This window comes from Petromyzon marinus, chromosome 37 (genome assembly GCF_048934315.1).
Source record: "Petromyzon marinus isolate PM22_M1 ecotype Great Lakes invasive population chromosome 37, UKy_Petmar_22M1.pri1.0, whole genome shotgun sequence".
Classification (NCBI taxonomy): Eukaryota; Metazoa; Chordata; class Hyperoartia; order Petromyzontiformes; family Petromyzontidae; genus Petromyzon; species Petromyzon marinus.
In genome coordinates this window covers 13,232,549-13,251,677 of record NC_133703.1, presented here as the reverse complement: position 1 = coordinate 13,251,677, position 19,129 = coordinate 13,232,549, and the positions used below count along the sequence as shown (strand labels likewise).

At 54.3% G+C, this 19,129-nt stretch overlaps 1 protein-coding gene and 1 long non-coding RNA gene across 2 annotated transcripts in view; one reads left to right on the top strand and one right to left on the bottom strand.

The window, feature by feature from the left end:
* Window positions 1–17,155, bottom strand: part of LOC116949737 (uncharacterized) — a 64,673-nt gene extending 47,518 nt beyond the window's left edge. The window contains exon 1 of the mRNA XM_032967367.2: window positions 16,789–17,155. Within this exon, the coding sequence (XP_032823258.2) occupies window positions 16,789–16,863 (75 nt within the window). The 5' untranslated portion in view covers window positions 16,864–17,155. The remainder of the gene's footprint in view (window positions 1–16,788) is intronic.
* LOC142930171 (uncharacterized) lies at window positions 438–5,680 on the top strand. The gene is made up of 2 exons (XR_012946229.1): window positions 438–786; window positions 1,592–5,680. It is a non-coding gene; the product is annotated as an uncharacterized LOC142930171 (long non-coding RNA).
* Window positions 17,156–19,129: the final 1,974 nt, after the last annotated feature.

Below are 19,129 nucleotides of genomic sequence, written 5' to 3'. Positions count from 1 at the left end.
GGGGCCGCCGCCAGCAGAGAGGCACGCGGTGCCGCCTTCACCACTCAGCGGTCATGTTCCGCTCGTCCGCGAGCCCCTTGCACAATCCACTGTGGGGACGAAGGCCCCCCCCCACACCACACCGAGTCGCTGGTGTCGTGTTTCATTCTGACCGCGCTTCACCACGCCCACAGCGCGCTTGGGTGAAGGGGGCGAAGGGGACGAGGATCGCGACCGCTTTTAAAAAGATCACCGCCACTTGCTGTAGGCCGAACGGCGTGCCACTGCCCCCACCGACGTATCTCACGCCAAGCCGCACACACGTGTACGTCTCACTGCAGGCCCCCCCCCCTCTCAGCGTTCAGCCTCTTCATAACAACAACAACAATCCAAACCCTGCCACGCGGCGCTCTACCAACAGAGACCCTGGCGCCGACCCCCCCAAACTTGACGGGAATAATAAAGTATTAAAAAACAAATGAGTGTTTGCCGGGAGTGTTTGCCGGGAGTGTTTGCCGGGAATATTTTCAGAGTTATTCCGTAGCCATGGCGACCGGTATTGTTACCACGCCCTCGGCGCTCAAATCCGATTGGTCGCCACCGGTCACGAGGCGGAGGCCTCAACCCAACGCTCTCCACCCCCTCCCCTCTCTCTCTCACCCCCCTGCTGACCCATCGAAGTTAAAGACAAAGACTCCTGTATCATAGCTTCAACAGGCTTCTGGAGCACAAGAGGGGGTTGGTCGGCCAACACCACGTCTGGCCGCCTTTGTCTTCCTAGGCGGCGATGTTTACACACCGCACCAGGTACTCGTCTGAGGCTGAGTCGACCTAGGGGAAGCCTAGGACCGGTTGAGATAATCGTCACCGGTGTTGGCCGTGAGCGGGAATCAAACTCGGGTGGCCGGGTTCGTAGCGCCGTGCACGAACCGCGACGCTACCGCTCCCCAAGTGAACCATCACCCCCCACCCCACCCAGCCACGAACTAACTCGCCCAGCCAGGCAGGCAGCCACAGCAGCTGAGCCACTCCCATCGGAGTCCACACCCCGAGCCGTGCGGCCAAAGACCACACCCGGCCCTTCCCGTGGAATGTGACTCACTTTGAGCGGCTGGCACAGGAAGGCATGGGGGGGGGGAGAGAAAGACAACGTGAAAATCGTTCATAATTTACAGCAATAACTCGGCCACCACGCAGCGGCAAAGTGGCCGCTGTTCGGCTCGAGGCTTGCGCGGTCACAGGAAGCTGTTTTTGGGCACAGGGTCCAGTCTTGGCTACTCGCTGCCTAACAAAGTCTCAGCCGAGTTTTGGCGAGTGCACAATTTATTTGCGCGACTGTACTCAGAGATTTTAAACGGGGGCAGCAGTGGCCCAGCAAATGCATCGTGAGGGGAGCTGCGGGGGTTTTGGACGCGGTATATTCCAGACACGTTGAACAAGGCGGTAATTACGGGTGGATTACAACAATAACCGCCCGGCAGCTGTTTTTCCATGGTTTTAGAGCTTATTTGTCACAATTGCCGGTCATAATAGTGTAAAATTAGTATTTGTGTCACCGTGGATTCTAACACGGGGGTGTTTTCTCTGACGTTCCGTACTTCTGGTTTTTCAGGTCAGGGTCTCGGCTCGAATGCGCTTCGGGGCAGTCCACGTCGTCTTCCGTGCCGGTGGCCCCGAGGCAGCGGTCTAAATTCCACATTGAGACGGCGGAGGCCGGGTCCTCTCTCCATCACCGCAACAACAACAACAACCACTGTTGCCTTCCCACACGGCGTGGTCGATCCTATCCACCCCGGAACGACGCCGAGTCGAGCCAACCCAACGACTTCGACTGCGCGATCTCTGGCAACGTTTTCAGGCGGCCGGTTGTTACCGCATGCTGCGCCCGAAGTCTCGTGGCCACCTCAACAGCGACGAAGATGAACCGTCGAAGCAGCCGCCGCCCCGTACCTGGCGAGCCGCGACACGGCCGTGTAATCCGAAGCCAGCCGAGACGCGCCTCTACCCCTGAACCCCACGGGCCTTTTACTTTTTTTATTCCAGCTCTCTTAAGGCTGCGGCGTAAAATACACATTTGATCGGTGGAGGGGTGGCTTTGTGAAGACGTGGCGTCTTCGCTGCACCCAGCTGACACGACACGGACACACGGCACGGACACACGACACGCGATACGGACACGTGATCATCTGTGACACCGCCGATCTTGCCACTGGCTCCATTTGTCAACCGCACAAAGACCCCCCCTCGTATAGCCTTTTAAGAAATTGTTCGGCCAGGTGCTGTTGGCGTTAGAGAGCACCCATGAAGGGTGGCACGGCACACGTGGGGCTGCGTGGCCAGCACCACGCCTGACTTAGGGGAGGCCCAGGACTGGCTCAGATAATCACCGCAGGTGTTGGCCGTGAGCCGGAATGAAACTCGTTGGTTCGTAGCGCAGCGCTCTAACCGCCGCACAACACCATAATCGCCGTTATCACACCGGATATTTCCACTTCAGGTTACAACAGTGGTTCAAGGTTAACCATGAACTTTTAGATCTACGAACACGAGCCTGGTGAATGAAACCAACCCCAACGTTCAGGTTTTTTCGGGCGGACGAGCGCCCATGCCCACCAGCGGTCCCGAGGAGGGATCCTCTACGCCGGTGGTCCCCAACTTTTTTGGCACCAGGGACCGGTTTCGTGGAAGACAATTTTTTCACGGACCGGGGGTGGGGGGTTCATCATTGAGTCTTTCCCCCTTTTCAAAGAAGCTCTCCAGCGACGTTTGTTATTTACTCATTTTTGCTACTAGGGGTCAGCTTGTGGACTTACCAAAACTGTGACTGAGACAAGTGCGCAGTGCGGGAAAGAGGCGCGGACGGAAGTAGTAAATAAAACAATGGGCGGGCCACGTGCGGACTCACCGCTCTCACCTCCTGCTGTGCGGCCCGGGGGTTGGGGGCCCCTGCTCTACGCGACAGGTGTCGCCACCATTTTAGGTTCCCCACTTCCTGGCTCGTGACCGACCCGCGCCCATCTTAACGCTCCCCTCATACGAAAGACGCCGTGACATGTGATGAAGCACAACCCCTGCCAAGCCACGCCCTAGCCCCCAGTTGCCACAACATTGCTCCACGGACAGAAGCTCCCTTCTTCTTCACTCCGCTGCTCGGATATATGGAACTGCCTCCCTGAACACATTGTCGACGAGATTACCGATTCTGCTCTTCACGCCTTCGAACGGCGAGCACACACGTGGACGTCTCCTAACTTCACCGCACGCCTTGTAGGACTACGGAGTCTTTGAGCTGCAGTGAACCAATGATGATGCCGATCGGACGTACCAATGTCTGAGATGGCTAATTGTTCGAAATTGCACCCAATAAAAAATATATTAACGCGCCCCCTTGCACCGGCTCAAACGCGCTTCTTGCGCCGTGTGTCGCCGAGCTGCGCGGCCGGCAGAAATGTTCGTCGAGTGCAACGCCGCCGGCGCAGCCGGTCCCACGGGGAGCACGTGGCACAGCGGCACATGCGCCACTTGGCACCATCTTGGAGATGTCCAGCTTGCTTCTGCGTAGCCGTGACCTCACTCTCAAGCACAGGAGCGAGCAGCCAGACGCTGCCCCAGGCGATCCAAAAACTTGAGTTGATCCGTCATTCCCGCACAGCCATCCACGACATTTGGCGCAGCCGAGCCGTTGAACGGTCCTCGTACAGGGTGGTCCAGATGTCTTGTGACCCCCCCCCCATAAATTGACCCAAAAATGTTTTTCCCTCTGCTAATTCATTTCTGTTTGCACACCCATGAGTGTGCAAAAATATAAAGTCACAAGACATCTGGAACACTCTGTAGATCGGCCCGAATGGGAGCCTAGTATACAGGAGGTCGTTGATCCATTCCAACCTTGATCCTTGTGTGAACATGATCTCCCCGTGGTCATGTTAATTTTTCTCCGGGTCCTCCGGTTTTTCCCTGCACGTTTAAAACGTGCGTTTAGAGTATTTGGCCGCTATACATTTCCACGTGATAAGCCACTGCGTTGAGCTATCATTTGTGGCCAGGTCGCTTCTGAAAAAAAGCTCTATAGCTCAGCGGCCTTGCCTGGTAAAATAAAATAAGTAGTTAGTTGAGTATAAACGCTCCGTTAATCCGCTGCACTTAAGGTGCAGCACTCAACGCCGCATCTGAAGGCACGCGCTGAACGTTCGCAGGCGTTGAGTGGAAAGTTAATATAAATATTTGCTACGGTGCCCAATGTTAACAGCACAAACATCGGCGATTGCAAGATCAGTGAACAAATATCTCGTCAGAGGCTTTCGCTATCACGGTTCAGTTCCTCTACAGAGCTGCCGCCGCTGCCGTCGTCGACCTGTAACTTCCTCCCACCGCTGGGCAAAGGCCCCCCCCCCTCCCCCCATACTCTTCCAATCCTTCATCTCCTTTAGCTGCTCCTTTCCAGTTGCTCCGCCGAGCAATTTGGAAGCCACCTCACGCAGGATGTCCGTGTACGTACGTTGAACTTCTTTTGCACCGTACGTAGCCAACTGCGCTAATCGGAGGTGCGGGGGAAGGGCAACAAACTTATCACAGAAAGAAGTTCTGAAGAAATTAGTTTTCAATCTAGATTAGAAAAGTGCATAGCTCCGGTGGCTTCCTAATATCGGAAGGAAGGGCATTCCAGACGGCCGCGGAAGCGCATCAGAAAGCGCGCGATGCTGTGACCGTCTTTGATCGACGGCGAGCCAAAAGCCGCTGTGACAGTTTATGCTCCTTGACGAGCTGAGCGAGGTATCGTGGTTCATTTGTGGCAAGCACTTTGTGTGTGTAATGAGCGCGACCTTATCAGCAGTTCAGCAACTGGAAGCCAATGCAGCTCAGCGAGTACTGGACGGACACGGTCGGATCTCGCAGTACCCGTCACGACACGTGCCAAAGAATTTCGTACACGCCACAAACGCCCCACGAAGCGTTGAAACGACGATGTACCCCCGAGTCGGCCACGAACACGCAACCGCGCAATTACAGTCGTATCGTTGCTATTATCACCTGGGTCATTGTCAGGGCTCTCCAGAGAGCGGCGGAGAAGGCCACAATAATAGATCGGGTGAAAGCGCGAGTGTGCCAGTGTGCGGGTGAACGTGTCGGCCCGACTGCAGTCCGGCGGACACCAACACTCGTCACCGTGACGGACGTGAAGAGCGCAACGGTCGACGGGCGCGGCACCGTGCGGACGCTCGCGCCGGCAAGTTCAAAAAGACGCGCCCAGTCCCGAAAGCGTCTCGCTTCCCGGCGACCCCCTTCGCGAAGCCCACGGGCGGCGTGCCCCACTGCACTGCGAGTCGCCAAGGCGGCCGCGGTGGCCAGCGGGGAGCCTCTCGCGTTCAGGCCCGGGCCGCTCTCGGCAATCTCTTTGCCTCCAAGACAAACCGGGGCAGAAAAAAAACCACACCCTTCCCTGACTAAAGATCCCCCGTGTAGCCTTAACAGACTATTGGGGGGCAACCCCCCCCCCCCACCTAGCCACGCACACGTGGTCCCCGCCTGGGTGGGGCAGCCAACCCAATTCTCCCCCCTTCACTGGGCCCAACTCTGGCTGCTGTTCGCCAAGTTTCCGTTCCCCCCCCCCCGGCCCACCGTCATCCCTATTCTGCGATCGGCGTTTTGGAACCGGGCATGCGTCGAGTTGCAATGAAAACATCGGACGAAAAAAACAAACGGACCGTCGGGGCGAGTGCAGTCACAGCACACGCTGACGAAGGCCGGCACGGCACACGAGGAGGAGGTGGGCCGGTCAGCACCCCACGGGCACGGCCGTCTTTGTCTCCTCGGGTGCTCACTTGAGGCAGAGCCCACCTAGGGGAGGCCCCGTGACCGGTTCGAACATTCGCCATCGTCGTCGGCTGCGAGCGGGACTCGGAACTCGTGTCCCCGGATTTGTTGCAGTGCGCAAAACCCACTGCACCGCGGGCACCCGCAAATAAAAATAATTTGAACGTGCACTCTACGTAGAACGTGAAACATGATGAGGTTGTACAGGATAACTCCCCTTATACGTTATCTCGTATACCCATGACTCCCGCTATCCGTGGGAGCAGGAGGGTCAACAACATCTCCTTGTCACACCGTGGCCCTGTCCTTCCTATCGTCCACGATAAGAGAAGTAAACTCGAGGAAAAAATCCCACAGATGAGAGAACCGCGATACCGGTTGCCCATGAGAGGAGTTCTGCTTTTCGCCCCACGCAGGATTTCGCGACCAACATTATTATTGTTGTTGTTATTATCATTCACAATAGATTTTTGGATCAGATCGCGCGAGTAAAATGTGCGTTTGGTTAAACCCTCCTCCAGCCAACATTTTCAGCTTTTTCACACCTGTTTGATGATGATGATGGTTGTGACTACCAGTGAAACGTCCGCACCCAATTGTCAAACGTTGTGTGGATCGCTCTCCAACCACATTACCGTTGGTGCTGCTAAAGCAGAAATAAATTGGCCCGTTTGTTCATCACGTGACAACTTTATTTTTTGGCTGCGTCGGGTGGAGGAGGGCTTGTGACACAACATTTGACTTGCACCATTGGACCCAAAAATCTGTTCATCATCATCACGATTCATGGGCAGAGAGCCCATAGGTGTCCACTGCACTTTTCGCCATCTGTTTCCACTTTCTTCTGCCTTTTTGCCCATTTGCTCAAGTAGTGGCCACATCTTTCTGGCACCAATTTCTTACGTCGTCGTCGTCGTCAAGACGTTCTCTGCGAGGTCTTCCTCTCTTTCCGGTTACTTCCATTTTTTAAACATCAACAACAACAACACTTTTCATGTTCCTGTTGTTGTCTATCCTACACGTGTGTTCAAATTGTGCCACTTTCCCTCTCATCACTGCCTGTATAATCACGTCTATTGTACTCATTTTATTAATTGTGTTTGTTTTTTTTCCATCGGCCCTCCACTAAAATTTGGGCCCTGGACAAATGTCCCGTGTTGCTCCCCCCCCGCCCCGCCTCTCAAAATCGGGGCCTGGTTCCGGTGCTCGCAGTCGCCAACGATCCCCAGCCCGGCGATCCAAGCGCAACGACGGGCGGCGGATGCCGCTGCTGCGTTCGCACCGGCACGACCAAGAATAACGGCGCACGCCGCAACACTCGAGGCGCCAAAAATAAGCGTCGCCTCCAAACCCCCCCGCCCCTCCCCAATGCCGGTCGCGGCCTCGCGCCACCGGGAGAGACAATCTCATCCCGCAGCTGTCGCGGCGACCCCCTGGGTAACGCGCGGCAGCCTCCGCGGCAACGCGCATCGCCCATCCTCGAGGGGGGAGCCCGCGCGGGCAACGTGGCCGGCACGGTCGCGGCTCCGCCAGGCGGCCGGACACTCGAGGCCCGCTCTCTCCTCCGCCGCCGTAAAACGTCGCTGTCGTCGCCGCCGCAAGGCTTCGCTCTACCCGGGCAGGACTTGCGGCGAGGCTCGGGACTCGGCGTTTCCGAAGGGCCGTGCCGTGCCTTCCGCGGTGTCGGGCGACGGCGGCGCTGCTACGCGGTGAGCCATTGGCAGGCGACTGTCCGCCGTTGCGATGTTCGGCCAATGCCAGTTACACTGCACGTGCGCGTGTTGAGCTCGCTATACCACACAGTTCTCAGCGTACCACACAAGTGAACCATTTCTCCCCCAAAGTGCTCGGCGTAATAACGTGACAAAGACTAAGACAGCCTACGACCAATCCAGCAGTGGATTGAGCATGGTTGATTATGATGATGAGACTTCATAAAATGCCTACGACGGGATCACTCGGAATCTGCTCAGTCTTTTCAGATCATTGAAGCCAAGCAGCTTGGAGCCTGGATGGTGCTCAGATGGGTAACGACCATGCATCAATAAAGACGTCGTTAGGCTATGTTGTTAGCAGCGGGTAGTGCAGCAATATCCGCAAGTGCATGTTCCCCTTCCTTCGCCAACCCTGCACCGAGCGGCGTGGGACCAACGTCGTCAAACAAAGCACACGACCCTCCGGGCACGAGGATGGCCCCGTCCAGCAGTGGATCGGCGAGATCCGGTGCAACGCCCCGCCATAGGAACGTGGAAGTTCCAGTGGCTCAGGGCCGCCCACCAATGGAGATGGGCACCTCCTCTGGCGGGAATCGAGGCGAGCACCGGCACAACTCACCACCCCACCGAGCTCGTTACAGACCCCACACGAGAGCCTCCGGGGTTCGACCCCTGACCGCTAACCCCTAATTGGGGAAACCGTGGCCATCTCTGAGCCACTGCAGAACAGGGCACGGCAGATGGGGCAGTCACTTCCTTCACGGTTAGAATAAAAGTCGGCAAAGAGGCTGCCGCGGTCACCAGAGCCGGATGATCGATCGCGCGCTGCCCCCACCGCTGCATTTGAAGGTACCGTCACCGACATCCATCAAGTCGCCTCCACAGAGGCAAACGAATGCCTTAGCAACCTCGACAAGACAAAGATCCCCCGTACAGCCTTAACAGACTATTGGGGCAAGGGCTGTTGGCGAGCGCCTGTTAAGGCCGGCACCGCACACGAGGGGGTTCGGGTGGCCAGCACCACGCGCCCGGCCGTCTTTGTCTCCCCAGTGGCGATGTTTACATACCGCACCGGGCACTCATTTGAGGCCGACTCGACCTAGGGGGAAGCCCAGGACCGGATCAGATAATCGTCACCGGCGTTTGCCGCGAGCGGGAATCAAACTCGGGTGGCCGGGTTCGTAACGTGGCGCGCTAACCGCTAACCGCCACTCTCCGGCACCTCGACACGCTCACGCACGCTCACTGCTAGTTTCCCCTTGCCATAGGAAAGAAGAAGCAGACCCCCCAGGCTCACGAGAAACCACAGCCGCCTGCACTCGATTAGATGCGCTTTGCTGCGGGGCCGCGACCGGGCGTGGCGTGTTCGCTCTGGCTCAACCCGGCCCACTACCAAACAAAAACTAAACTATTTTACCAGGTAAGGCCCACTGAGCTATGTGGATTTTTTTCAGAAGCGACCAGGCAGCAAATTATAGCTCAACAAAGTGGCTTATCACGTGGGAATGAGAAAGTGCAAACTCCAAATATACATCAGGCATCAGGGTCTGGATCGAACCCACAGCCTCCTGTATACCAGGCAAGGTAGTTAACATCTCCTAGCCACCGTGGCACCCTAAAACCCCGGCGTCACTCCGCGCGGTGCTTGCCGGAGCCGCCGACGACAGCCAGAGCTCACCGATGGCGAGGAGCGTCGAGGAGCGTGGAACGAACACGAACGCGGCGTGACTCCTCTTAACCATCCGCAAGGCCCGAGAGCTCTTGTCTAACCACTACACTACCACCAGAGAGATACTCACAGCCATAGATATAAGATACAGTCATATAAAATACACAGCCAGAGAGATACACACAGCGAAAGAGATACACACAGCCAGAGAGATACATACAGATGTAGAAATACACACAGCCTTGGAAATACACACAGTGGTAGATAGACACACAGCCAGAGAAATACGTATGTACGTTGACCCTCTTTCGCACCGTACGTAGCCAACACACACCAACAGAGTCCGTGTCTGCCCTCAGCACCGATGTCTCGGTAACTCTGTGCAGCTGGTGGACTGGCCTCGCAAGCCACGCGTGAACCCAATCGCTCTGCCTTCATATTCTCTCGTCGCTTCCCCCGTGACAGCTGCCACCCCATGTCGCTATCATCCTGCGCCGAGGCCGATCAACACAAAATCCAAACATCCGTGCGATTATGATTCCGATCATAATCGGAGTCAGCTAGAGGCGGTGGCGAATCGATCCCGTCGCTCGACCTGGTATTGACAACGTTCCAACAACAAAAACACTCAACGCCTTCGTGAAAAACAGGGGTCGGCAAAAAACAAGCGAGAGGCGTTTTGGTTCGAGTTCGGCACAAAACTCTTCTGCATTCCAAGAGCCGCCAATTGCACGCGATTACACACGTACATACAGTACGTCGCGAAGCAGCCCGTCAAAGAGAGAGAGAGAGACGCGTGCGGCTCCCGAGTTGCAGGTTTCCGACCCCTGGCCAGGAATAACAACCTTGGTGGCGTCACAGGGAGACATAAAAAATATCATCGGTGCCTTTCCTTGTTCACGGCGTCATGCCCAGAGGGGTCAGAGAGACAGCGTGCACGATGAGAGTAGGAGATCCCACTGAACGCCATGGGGTCCCGATGAGAATCACATTTCTTAAATGTTTTCTGACGATCGGTTTTGTAAACAGGAAAAAAAGGGGGAAAAACCTATTATCATATTTTGGTACTGGCAAAGGAGGTCCCATGATGAAGGCATATGAATAGTTACACTATTAGCAGCCGTTGAGGAAGAGATCAACCATTGCGATGGTTCAACTATGGCACACTTCGTCTTCCTGGCCTCTCCTATGATGAAGGGCCATTGGCCCAAACGTCGCCTATGAAGTACTTCTCCTTTAAAGGCCACCGCGTTGTGATTGATGAATTGTGTCGAGATCGTTTTGCTGCCTGTGCTTACTCACCGCTGCCAAGGCAGCAGCAGTAGCAGCGGCAGCAGCACCACCGGATACTGCGTTGTGCTTACGACAAAACGTGGATAAAAATGGGACATCTTGTGCAGGCAAGTGCAGATTTTTAGGATCCGCCCGTAGCTCCCCAAGCACGTGGCGACTCAGACGACTGACACGGTGCCACCTCACCTGCATGGGCAAAGACAACTTTCTCAGAAACTCTGAACAGAGGCGCTGGTGGTGCAGCCCCTCGACGCCGAGCAGAGAGACGCCGACACCCTGCAACAGCAAAAATCATCGCGGGCCAAGGCGAACGGGCGACCGGCACGCGGACGGAACGGCCATCCAGCTCAGCTCACCTCAACCGCACGGCGGGCCGCACTCAGAGACACGGCGCGCGGGCCGGGAGGCGATCCCAGCGTGCCGACGGCGGGGGAGGCGACCGCGTTGCGGCGTTCACCGATCGGAGTCCCGCGTAACGAGCGGTGGAAGCCGGCGGGAGCTCACACGCACCGGGACCCCACCCAGGCCCCGGTGCGTCGTGCTAACTCCCCCCCCCGCCCCCCCCCCCCCCAAGGCGCTCGCTTCGCATCGAGAGAGAGCGAGAGACGATCGCCGTTTGAAATCGGCGAATTGGCGGGGAGGGGTGGACCGAATCTCGGCCGGGCAACGGATGGGGGCAGCGCCGTGCGGCTCACACCGTGCGGCTCACACCGTGCGGCTCACACCGTGCGGCTCACACCGTGCACTTAACGCGCTGATGCACCCCTGCTGTTGTACGCCGAGCTTCCTTCGCACCGCACGCAGCCCACCGTGCTAATCGGAGGTGCTGCTGCTGCTGTGTTGGCAAGGGTGCACAAGCACGACTGACAACGGAAATCTCGTCACGTTCGTCAATAATACTGCGGCCTTAACTGGAAAATACATCTTAGGCGATTTTGTGTGTGTGTGTGTGCAATGGCCCTATCTTTGTAACACAAGCGCAAGTGAAGGGCCATTTCTTGCACATGACCCGGCCCACATAAGTGTCTTGAGTTTACAGTTAACACACTGTGTGCGCTAATTTAAGTGTGTTGAGTTTACAGTTAACACACTGTGTGCGCTAATTTAAGTGTCTTGAGTTTACAGTTAACACACCGTGTGCGCTAATTTAACAGCTAAATGAAAGACACAATGGTAACCGGTATTGGGCAAATATCCCAATGCTGATAAAATCACCTGCAAATTATTCAATTGGGAGTGTACGCACAGCAGCAACATTGCACCCTCCTGCAGAAACTTTGTAAGACCACCTCCTGAAGAAGAGTCTTGAGACTTGCCAAGGCATTCATTCGTAAAACAAGCGCAGTAAGAGCAGTAACAATCAGTGCTTGTTACCTGCTGTGACGTAACCAAGGGAGGGAATAAAAACCCAAAGAGTGCGCAAAGAGGCGTGCAGGCTTGGAATTACATTGAGCGAGAGAACAAGGCACATGCAGATTAAAAATATATGTATATTTTTTTTATTTTACCAGATAAGGCCCACTGAGCAATTAGCTATTTTTCAGAAGTGACCTGGCCACAAATGATAGCTCAACGAAGTGGCTCATCATCACATGGAAATTTATAGCAACCAAATACTACATCTTTATAAATGTGGAGGGGAAAACCAGAGGACCCAGAAAAAAACCCACGGCACCACAGGGAGAGAGACACGCAAACTCCAAATATACAGCAGCAGCAAGCGCATTGGTTGGGATCAAACCCACGACCTCCTGCATACCAGGCGAGGGAGATAACATCTCCTAGCCACCGTGATGATGATGATGAGAGAGAGACACGCAAACTCCAAATATACAGCAGCAGGCGTCATGGCTGGAATCAAACCCACGACCTCCTGTACACCAGGTGAGGGAGATAACATCTCATAGCCACCGAGAAAGTACACGGGCCGAGATCACATTCAAGCCGATCAGAAACCCAAGTGGGCGTGAGAAGGCTTATGATGTGTGCCAACCGCAAGACACCTGCGCAAAGCCCCTTCCTCATTCCCATCGTAATGCAAAAGTTGCCACTCAAGTGCGTAAATCACAGTAGGCGGATCGTCTGCTGGCTGTGTCGGGTGGAGAAGTGTACACGACACACATTTTACTCGCGTGATCAGACCCAAATGTTCACTATGAATCGCGATAAAAGGTTGCGAAAGCCCTGACGCGTAAATGTGAACATTATTAATAAAATTGTTACTCCGAATCACAACAGTTACAAAAACAGTGCATGACTGTGTGATGTTCTCTAAACAAATAGAGTCATTATCCTCACTCGGCTGGACTGTCCCCATATACACAGTCTGGAACTCGCTCCCCCAGCCGTCCACGCTGTCGACTCCCTACCCCTGGTCAAGCCAAAGCTCAAGACCTCGTGCTTTTCGTCTGCCTCTCTCTATAGTGAATATTGTATGGGTCTCTGTGTGGGTCTATGGGTCTCTGTATGAGTCCATGGGTCTTCATGCAAATCTCTCGGTCTCAGTGTGCACCTAAGGATATGTGTGAGTACATGGGTCTCTATGCAAGTCCATGGGTCTCTATGCAAGTCCATGGGTCTCTATCCAAGTCCATGGGCCTCTATGCAAGTCCATGGGCCTCTATGCAAGTCCATGGGCCTCTATGCAAGTCCATGGGTCTCTATGCAAGTCCATGGGACTCTATGCAAGTCCATGGGACTCTATGCAAGTCCATGGGACTCTATGCAAGTCCATGGGACTCTATGCAAGTCCATGGGACTCTATGCAAGTCCATGGGTCTCTATGCAAGTCCATGGGTCTCTGTGCGAGTCCATGGGTCTGTGCGAGTCCATGGGTCTCTGTGCGAGTCTATGGGTCTCTGTGTGAGTCTATGGGTCTCTGTGTGAGTCTATGGGTCTCGATACAAGTCTATGCGCCTAGAAGTATCTGTGTGCGTTTATGGCTCTCTATAAAAGTCTATGGGTCTCTGTGTTTGTCTACGGATTTCTATGCAAATATATGGGTATCTGTCTGAGTTTATGGATTTATAGTTGTATATTGGTCTCTATGCAAGTCTAAAAGTCTCTGTGTAAGTCTATGGATCTCTGTGTGAGTTTATGAGTCTACGGGTCTATAGTTGTATATGGGTCTCTATGCAAGTCTAAAAGTCTTTGTGTAAGTCTATGAATCTCTGTGTGAGTTTAAGAGTCTACGGGTCTATAGTTGTATATGGGTCTCTATGCAAGTCTAAAAGTCTTTGTGTAAGTCTATGGATCTCTGTGTGAGTTTATGAGTCTACGGGTCTATAGTTGTATATGGGTCTCTATGCAAGTCTAAAAGTGTCTGTGTAAGTCTATGGATCTCTGTGTAAATTTATGAGTCTACGGGTCTGTAGTTGTATATGGGTCTCTATGCAAGTCTAAAAGTGTCTGTGTAAGTCTATGGATATCGGTGTGAGTTTATGAGTCTACGGGTCTATAGTTGTATATAGGTCTCTATGCAAGTCTAAAAGTGTATGTGTAAGTCTATGGATCTATGTGTGAGTTTATGAGTCTACAGGTCTGTAGTTGTATATGGGTCTCTATGCAAGTCTAAAAGTCTTTGTGTAAGTCTATGGATATCTGTGTGAGTTTATGAGTCTACGGGCCTATAGTTGTATATGGGTCTCTATGCAAGTCTAAAAGTCTTTGTGTAAGTCTATGGATCTCTGTGTGAGTTTATGAGTCTACGGGTCTATAGTTGTATATGGGTCTCTATGCAAGTCTAAAAGTGTCTGTGTAAGTCTATGGATCTCTGTGTGAGTTTATGAGTCTACAGGTCTATAGTTGTATATGGGTCTCTATGCAAGTCTAAAAGTCTCTGTCTGCGTCACTCTTTCTGTACGGAGATTCGATCGCATTTCCCAGCGATGTAAATCCACACGCTGTCATCAATGTCGCTGTGAAGATGACACGATGTTTGATTTTCAGGAGGCCACACACACGAGTGCAGCACACATCCTGCGTAACGTCATCGTCCCTCGATTGATGGCGATGCTCTGAGCCCGTAGGTGGACATTCCACGGTCGTATGGCAGGGGGAAAGTCCCTCCATCCACAGCACGCCTCCAATGATGTACGGGATACGTGCTCAGAAGTACCTATTGCTTCGTAATATCGGTAGATTCCCGTGACATAGCCGACTGCCGTGCACCACCAGCCACGCTCGTTCCGGCACGTCGCCTGACGAAGCTGCTTGCTGTAATCGCCAGCGAAAGGTCGCGGTAGTCGAATTGTCAATGTTGTTAGTGGGTTTAACTCTCCAACACAGGGTGCTGCTGAACTAGGAACTAATTGGCACGTTTTTATTTGCGTGACAAACCTTAGCGACTAGCTGCGTCGGGTGGTGGTGGCGGCGGCGGGTTAACGACACAATTATATTTACGCTTTCTAACACAAACACCTCAATAATGAATAACTCCACTGCTGGATGAATGCCTGCTAAGATTCGTATGCAGTATCGCTCACACACGCGACTCCCCACTGCTGCGTGGCATCGTGCTATGCATAGAGAATGTGACCCACTGATGGGGCAAGTGCTGTTAGCGAGCACCTATTAAAGCCGGCACAGCACACGAGGGCGATGGGGGGGGGCAGTGTCATGCCCGTCCGTCTTTGTCTCCCCAGATGTTTACACACACCGTACCAGTTACTACTTTAAGGCTGAGCCGACCTAGGGGAGGCTCAGCCCTACCGGGTTTACGGTAGGGCTCAACGATTTGGGGAAAAATCAAATTTTTCTGACAGATTTTGCGATTACCTTTTTAAAGTCAAGCTTCAGTTCAATATTCACTGTGTAATAGATGCAAAACACGTGATGGAGCATTACCACGTGATATCGTCAAAATATGAACTGCTCTATACATTATAATGCAAGGATGAGAACTTAAACGATATGAATTGCTTCCAACACGTATTTATTCAAATGCTTTAATTGAAATAGAACAATTGTTCAGTTAAATAAATAAAGTTATAATAATCATAAAAAAATAAAACAATAACAATACGAAAGTAATATAATTGTTTTAAAATCGCACAAAATTTGCAGAGTTTGAGATTTTCTAATCGCAGTTTTCAAATTGCGATTTCGATTTGAAATCGATTAATTGTCCAGCCACAGTTCACGGCGCAGTGCGCTCACCACTCGCGCCACCGCTCTCCACGACAAAACCAAGCGCTTGGTGCCAGGCTAGGTGCACCTCGCGAATCTAAAACATCGCGGAAAAGCAACAAGCAGACTCGAATCGGAAGCCGGGCTCGTTTCACGTGTTCCACACCTACAAAGTGTCACTCTCGCAAAGACAAAGATCCCCCGTATAGCCTTGCGCACACTGTTGGGGCAAGCGCTGCTGTTCGCAAACCCCCATGGACAGCCGGCAAGGGCGCACGAGGCGGTGTGGCCAGCACCACGCCGGGCCGCCTCTGTCTCCCCCCCCCGCCACGTGGCGATGTTTTACACGCAGCGCCAGGTACTCATTTGAGGCCGAGTTGACCTAGGGGGGAGGCCCTGGATCGGTTCAGATACCCGCCGCTGCCGCGATTGGTCGTGAGTGGGAATCGAACTCTGGTTTTGTAGCGGAGCGCGCTAACCGCTGCGCCACCGCTCCCCATACACAACACCCACACAAACACACACACACAAACAACACACACACCACACACACCACAAACAACACACACACCACAAACAACACAACACACACCACAACACACACACAAACAACACACACACCACAAACAACACACACCACAAACAACACACACACCACAAACAACACCCCACGTTGCTGCTGCTTGCTACGTTCCGCGCCCCGTACGAGCATCACGGGAGGATCTCATTCACGGAACGATTCCCAGTGGGAACTCCGCGCACGCCGAGGAGACCGAGCAACGGGATCGGCGTCTCCGTCGCACACACGAATGGTCACGGACAGCAGTGGCTGCCACTACTTCTGACGATGGTGGTGATGATGGTGGTGATGATGGTGATGATGGTGGTGGTGGTGATGATGATGATGGTGGTGGTGATGATGGTGGTGATGATGGTGGTGATGGTGGTGGTGATGGTGGTGATGATGGTGGTGGTGATGGTGGTGATGATGGTGGTGATGATGGTGGTGGTGATGATGGTGGTGATGATGATGGTGGTGATGATGATGGTGATGATGGTGATGCCCGTTCGACGTGGAACCGTTGGGCCCAACGTTGGTGCCAACGGCTCCAAGCCACACGGGAGCCCCGTGGGGTTGGCAAGCCGCGAACTCATTGTAAGTCTCCCGTGTGGAGTTTGGAGAGCTCTCACCTCTGTGCTGCTGCTGCTGTTGTTGACGATGTTGATGTTGTTGTTGTGAGTTTTTCTCCCGACCCTGAGCGCCATCACCAGCGCCAAACCAACCCCGGCCACCACCCACACGAGGCGAGTCGGCGAGCTGCCCTCCACCCCTTTCTGCCCTCGCTCGCCGAGGAAGACTCCGACGCGGCCGTGAGCTCCGTTCGCGTTCAATTTACATCGAACACGCAACGGTGCCGCCTCCTCCTCCCCCGCCTCGTCGTCGTCTTCCCTCGCTTCCAACTCCTAGCGAACGCCTCCCCCGTGCCGCTGGCGTGCCGTTGGCGACCCCTGCCGGACTCGGCTGCTCTCGGGCTGCCTCCGTGGGTCCACGTGGCGAGGCGGGGTGGGGTGGGGGGTGGCGACTTTCTCCGGGAGCGGCACGCGACGGTGATTTAAAACCAAACCGGGCAACCGGTGAACGTGCAAACGTTGGCGGTCAAAGTGTCGCCCCCAACGTGTCGCCCCCACGTGTCGCCCCCAACGTGTCCCAAGCGCGCGCCAAGGTTGAATGTTTACTGGGAAGTGTGAAAGCTCTCGCGGCATTGCGCTGTGCACAGAATTAGTTTCGTGTTGCTGCGTTGGCAGCGGTGGTCGTGGTGGCACAACCAACCATACACACACTTAGCACGCTCGACAGTAACACCCCTGGCCTTAAAATAAAATATATACAACACGCGACGTTTCGGGCAGTGGCCCTTCGTTTTATGCGCTGTGACTGGCCATTGCCCGAAACGTCGCCTGTAGTAACCAGTTTGTATTTTAGGGCGACGGTGCTATTGGCGCATGTGTCGAGTTCGTTATCTGCGCTGTGACACGGGAGTCTTCAGGTCTCCAAGAAGCCTTCATCCAGCAGCATGGGCAGCGAAACGTCGGACGTCATGGCGAACAAAACACGCGACGCAACCCGAGGGCTCTTCTCACAAGAGCTGTGAATCTCTTCGGCGGTACAATTCTCCACGACACGAATTGACGACTCTCTCTCTCTCCCTCCCTCGAGTGTTTCCTCGTGCGCTCTACTGTCTCGAGATTGCGCTTCGCTTTGCTCCCAGCACGGGGACACCCGTCGCGTCAACGTGAAACGTTCTTCAAGCGATGGCGGTGACGATGAGATCGCTGGCACGAAGAGTCTCCCGGTGAAGCGCCACAGTTGGTGAGTCCGTGACAATCCCCGTGCCGGCAGCCCTGGGACACCAACACTCCTCTCGTCCATTTCCCTTACCCACCATGACCGCCACCATCCCAACTTCCCTGCCCCTTCATCACACTCACCCGTCACTAACCACTCGCTGTCACTTTCATCGTCGTTTATTTCGCCCAGCAGCAGCAGCATCATCATAATCATCGCCATCACATTCATCATGCACTCCCACCCTTCTCATCAACCTGTCTCACCTCGCCACACTTCTGCCGTCACATCAGTGCAGCAGGGTGGCACGGAAGCAGCCTCACCACAACAAGTACCGCACGCCGCACGATATTCGCCCACTCTCCCAGAGAGAGAGGGGACGACTCAGCACCGCGAGGAGGAACTACGGACGAGCGGTAACACAGCAGCAGCCGCACGTCGAGCCGGTGGCCAAGATCTGCGGTCCTCTATATATGTGTCAAGGCGTTATTGCCAAATGAATGAGCGTTTACGTGTGGGAAGAAAACCGGAGCACCCGGGCGAGGAGGGAGGGAGGGAGGGGGCGACACTCTCCATCCAAAAATAACAAGCGGAGACATTTTTTTCCCAATTCGGTAAAACAAAAACTCCCCCCCCCCACCTCCCTGGACACCCACGGGGAAGGGAGTTTCACAACATCTCCGTGTGGTCCACCAACCCTCGCCGATGCCTCCACTTGCGTCGGAATTGCAGGCCACGTTCGTAGCTGCCACCGCCGCTCGCACTCCGTGTGAAGTTGTGCGCATTCTACCCCTGCTCCGTGAGGGTTTCCTCCGGGTCCTCCGCTTCCCTGCCACGGCTGAAACAGAAACCCCCACGACAGCAATGGAACCGGCATTGGTCAAAGATTCCAAATGCTGACGCCGTTGCCTGCAAATGACTCGGTGTGCACGAGGGCAACTTCGGCAACATCGCCCCCTGCTGCGAACACTTGGCAGGACCCTCCTGAAAGAAGAGTTGAGAGCCGGCGAGGCTTTCCTGGGTAAACAAGAGAGAAAACAACCACAATGTATTCCTACACTCCTATGAACAGGTATATATTTATATGATTAAAAAACCCATGCTAAATGAGCCGAGATGGATGTGGCTGGGTGGCAATTCCCGTAGCAGGAGCGTCCCGGACTGCCCCGGCCGGAGAGAAGCCGA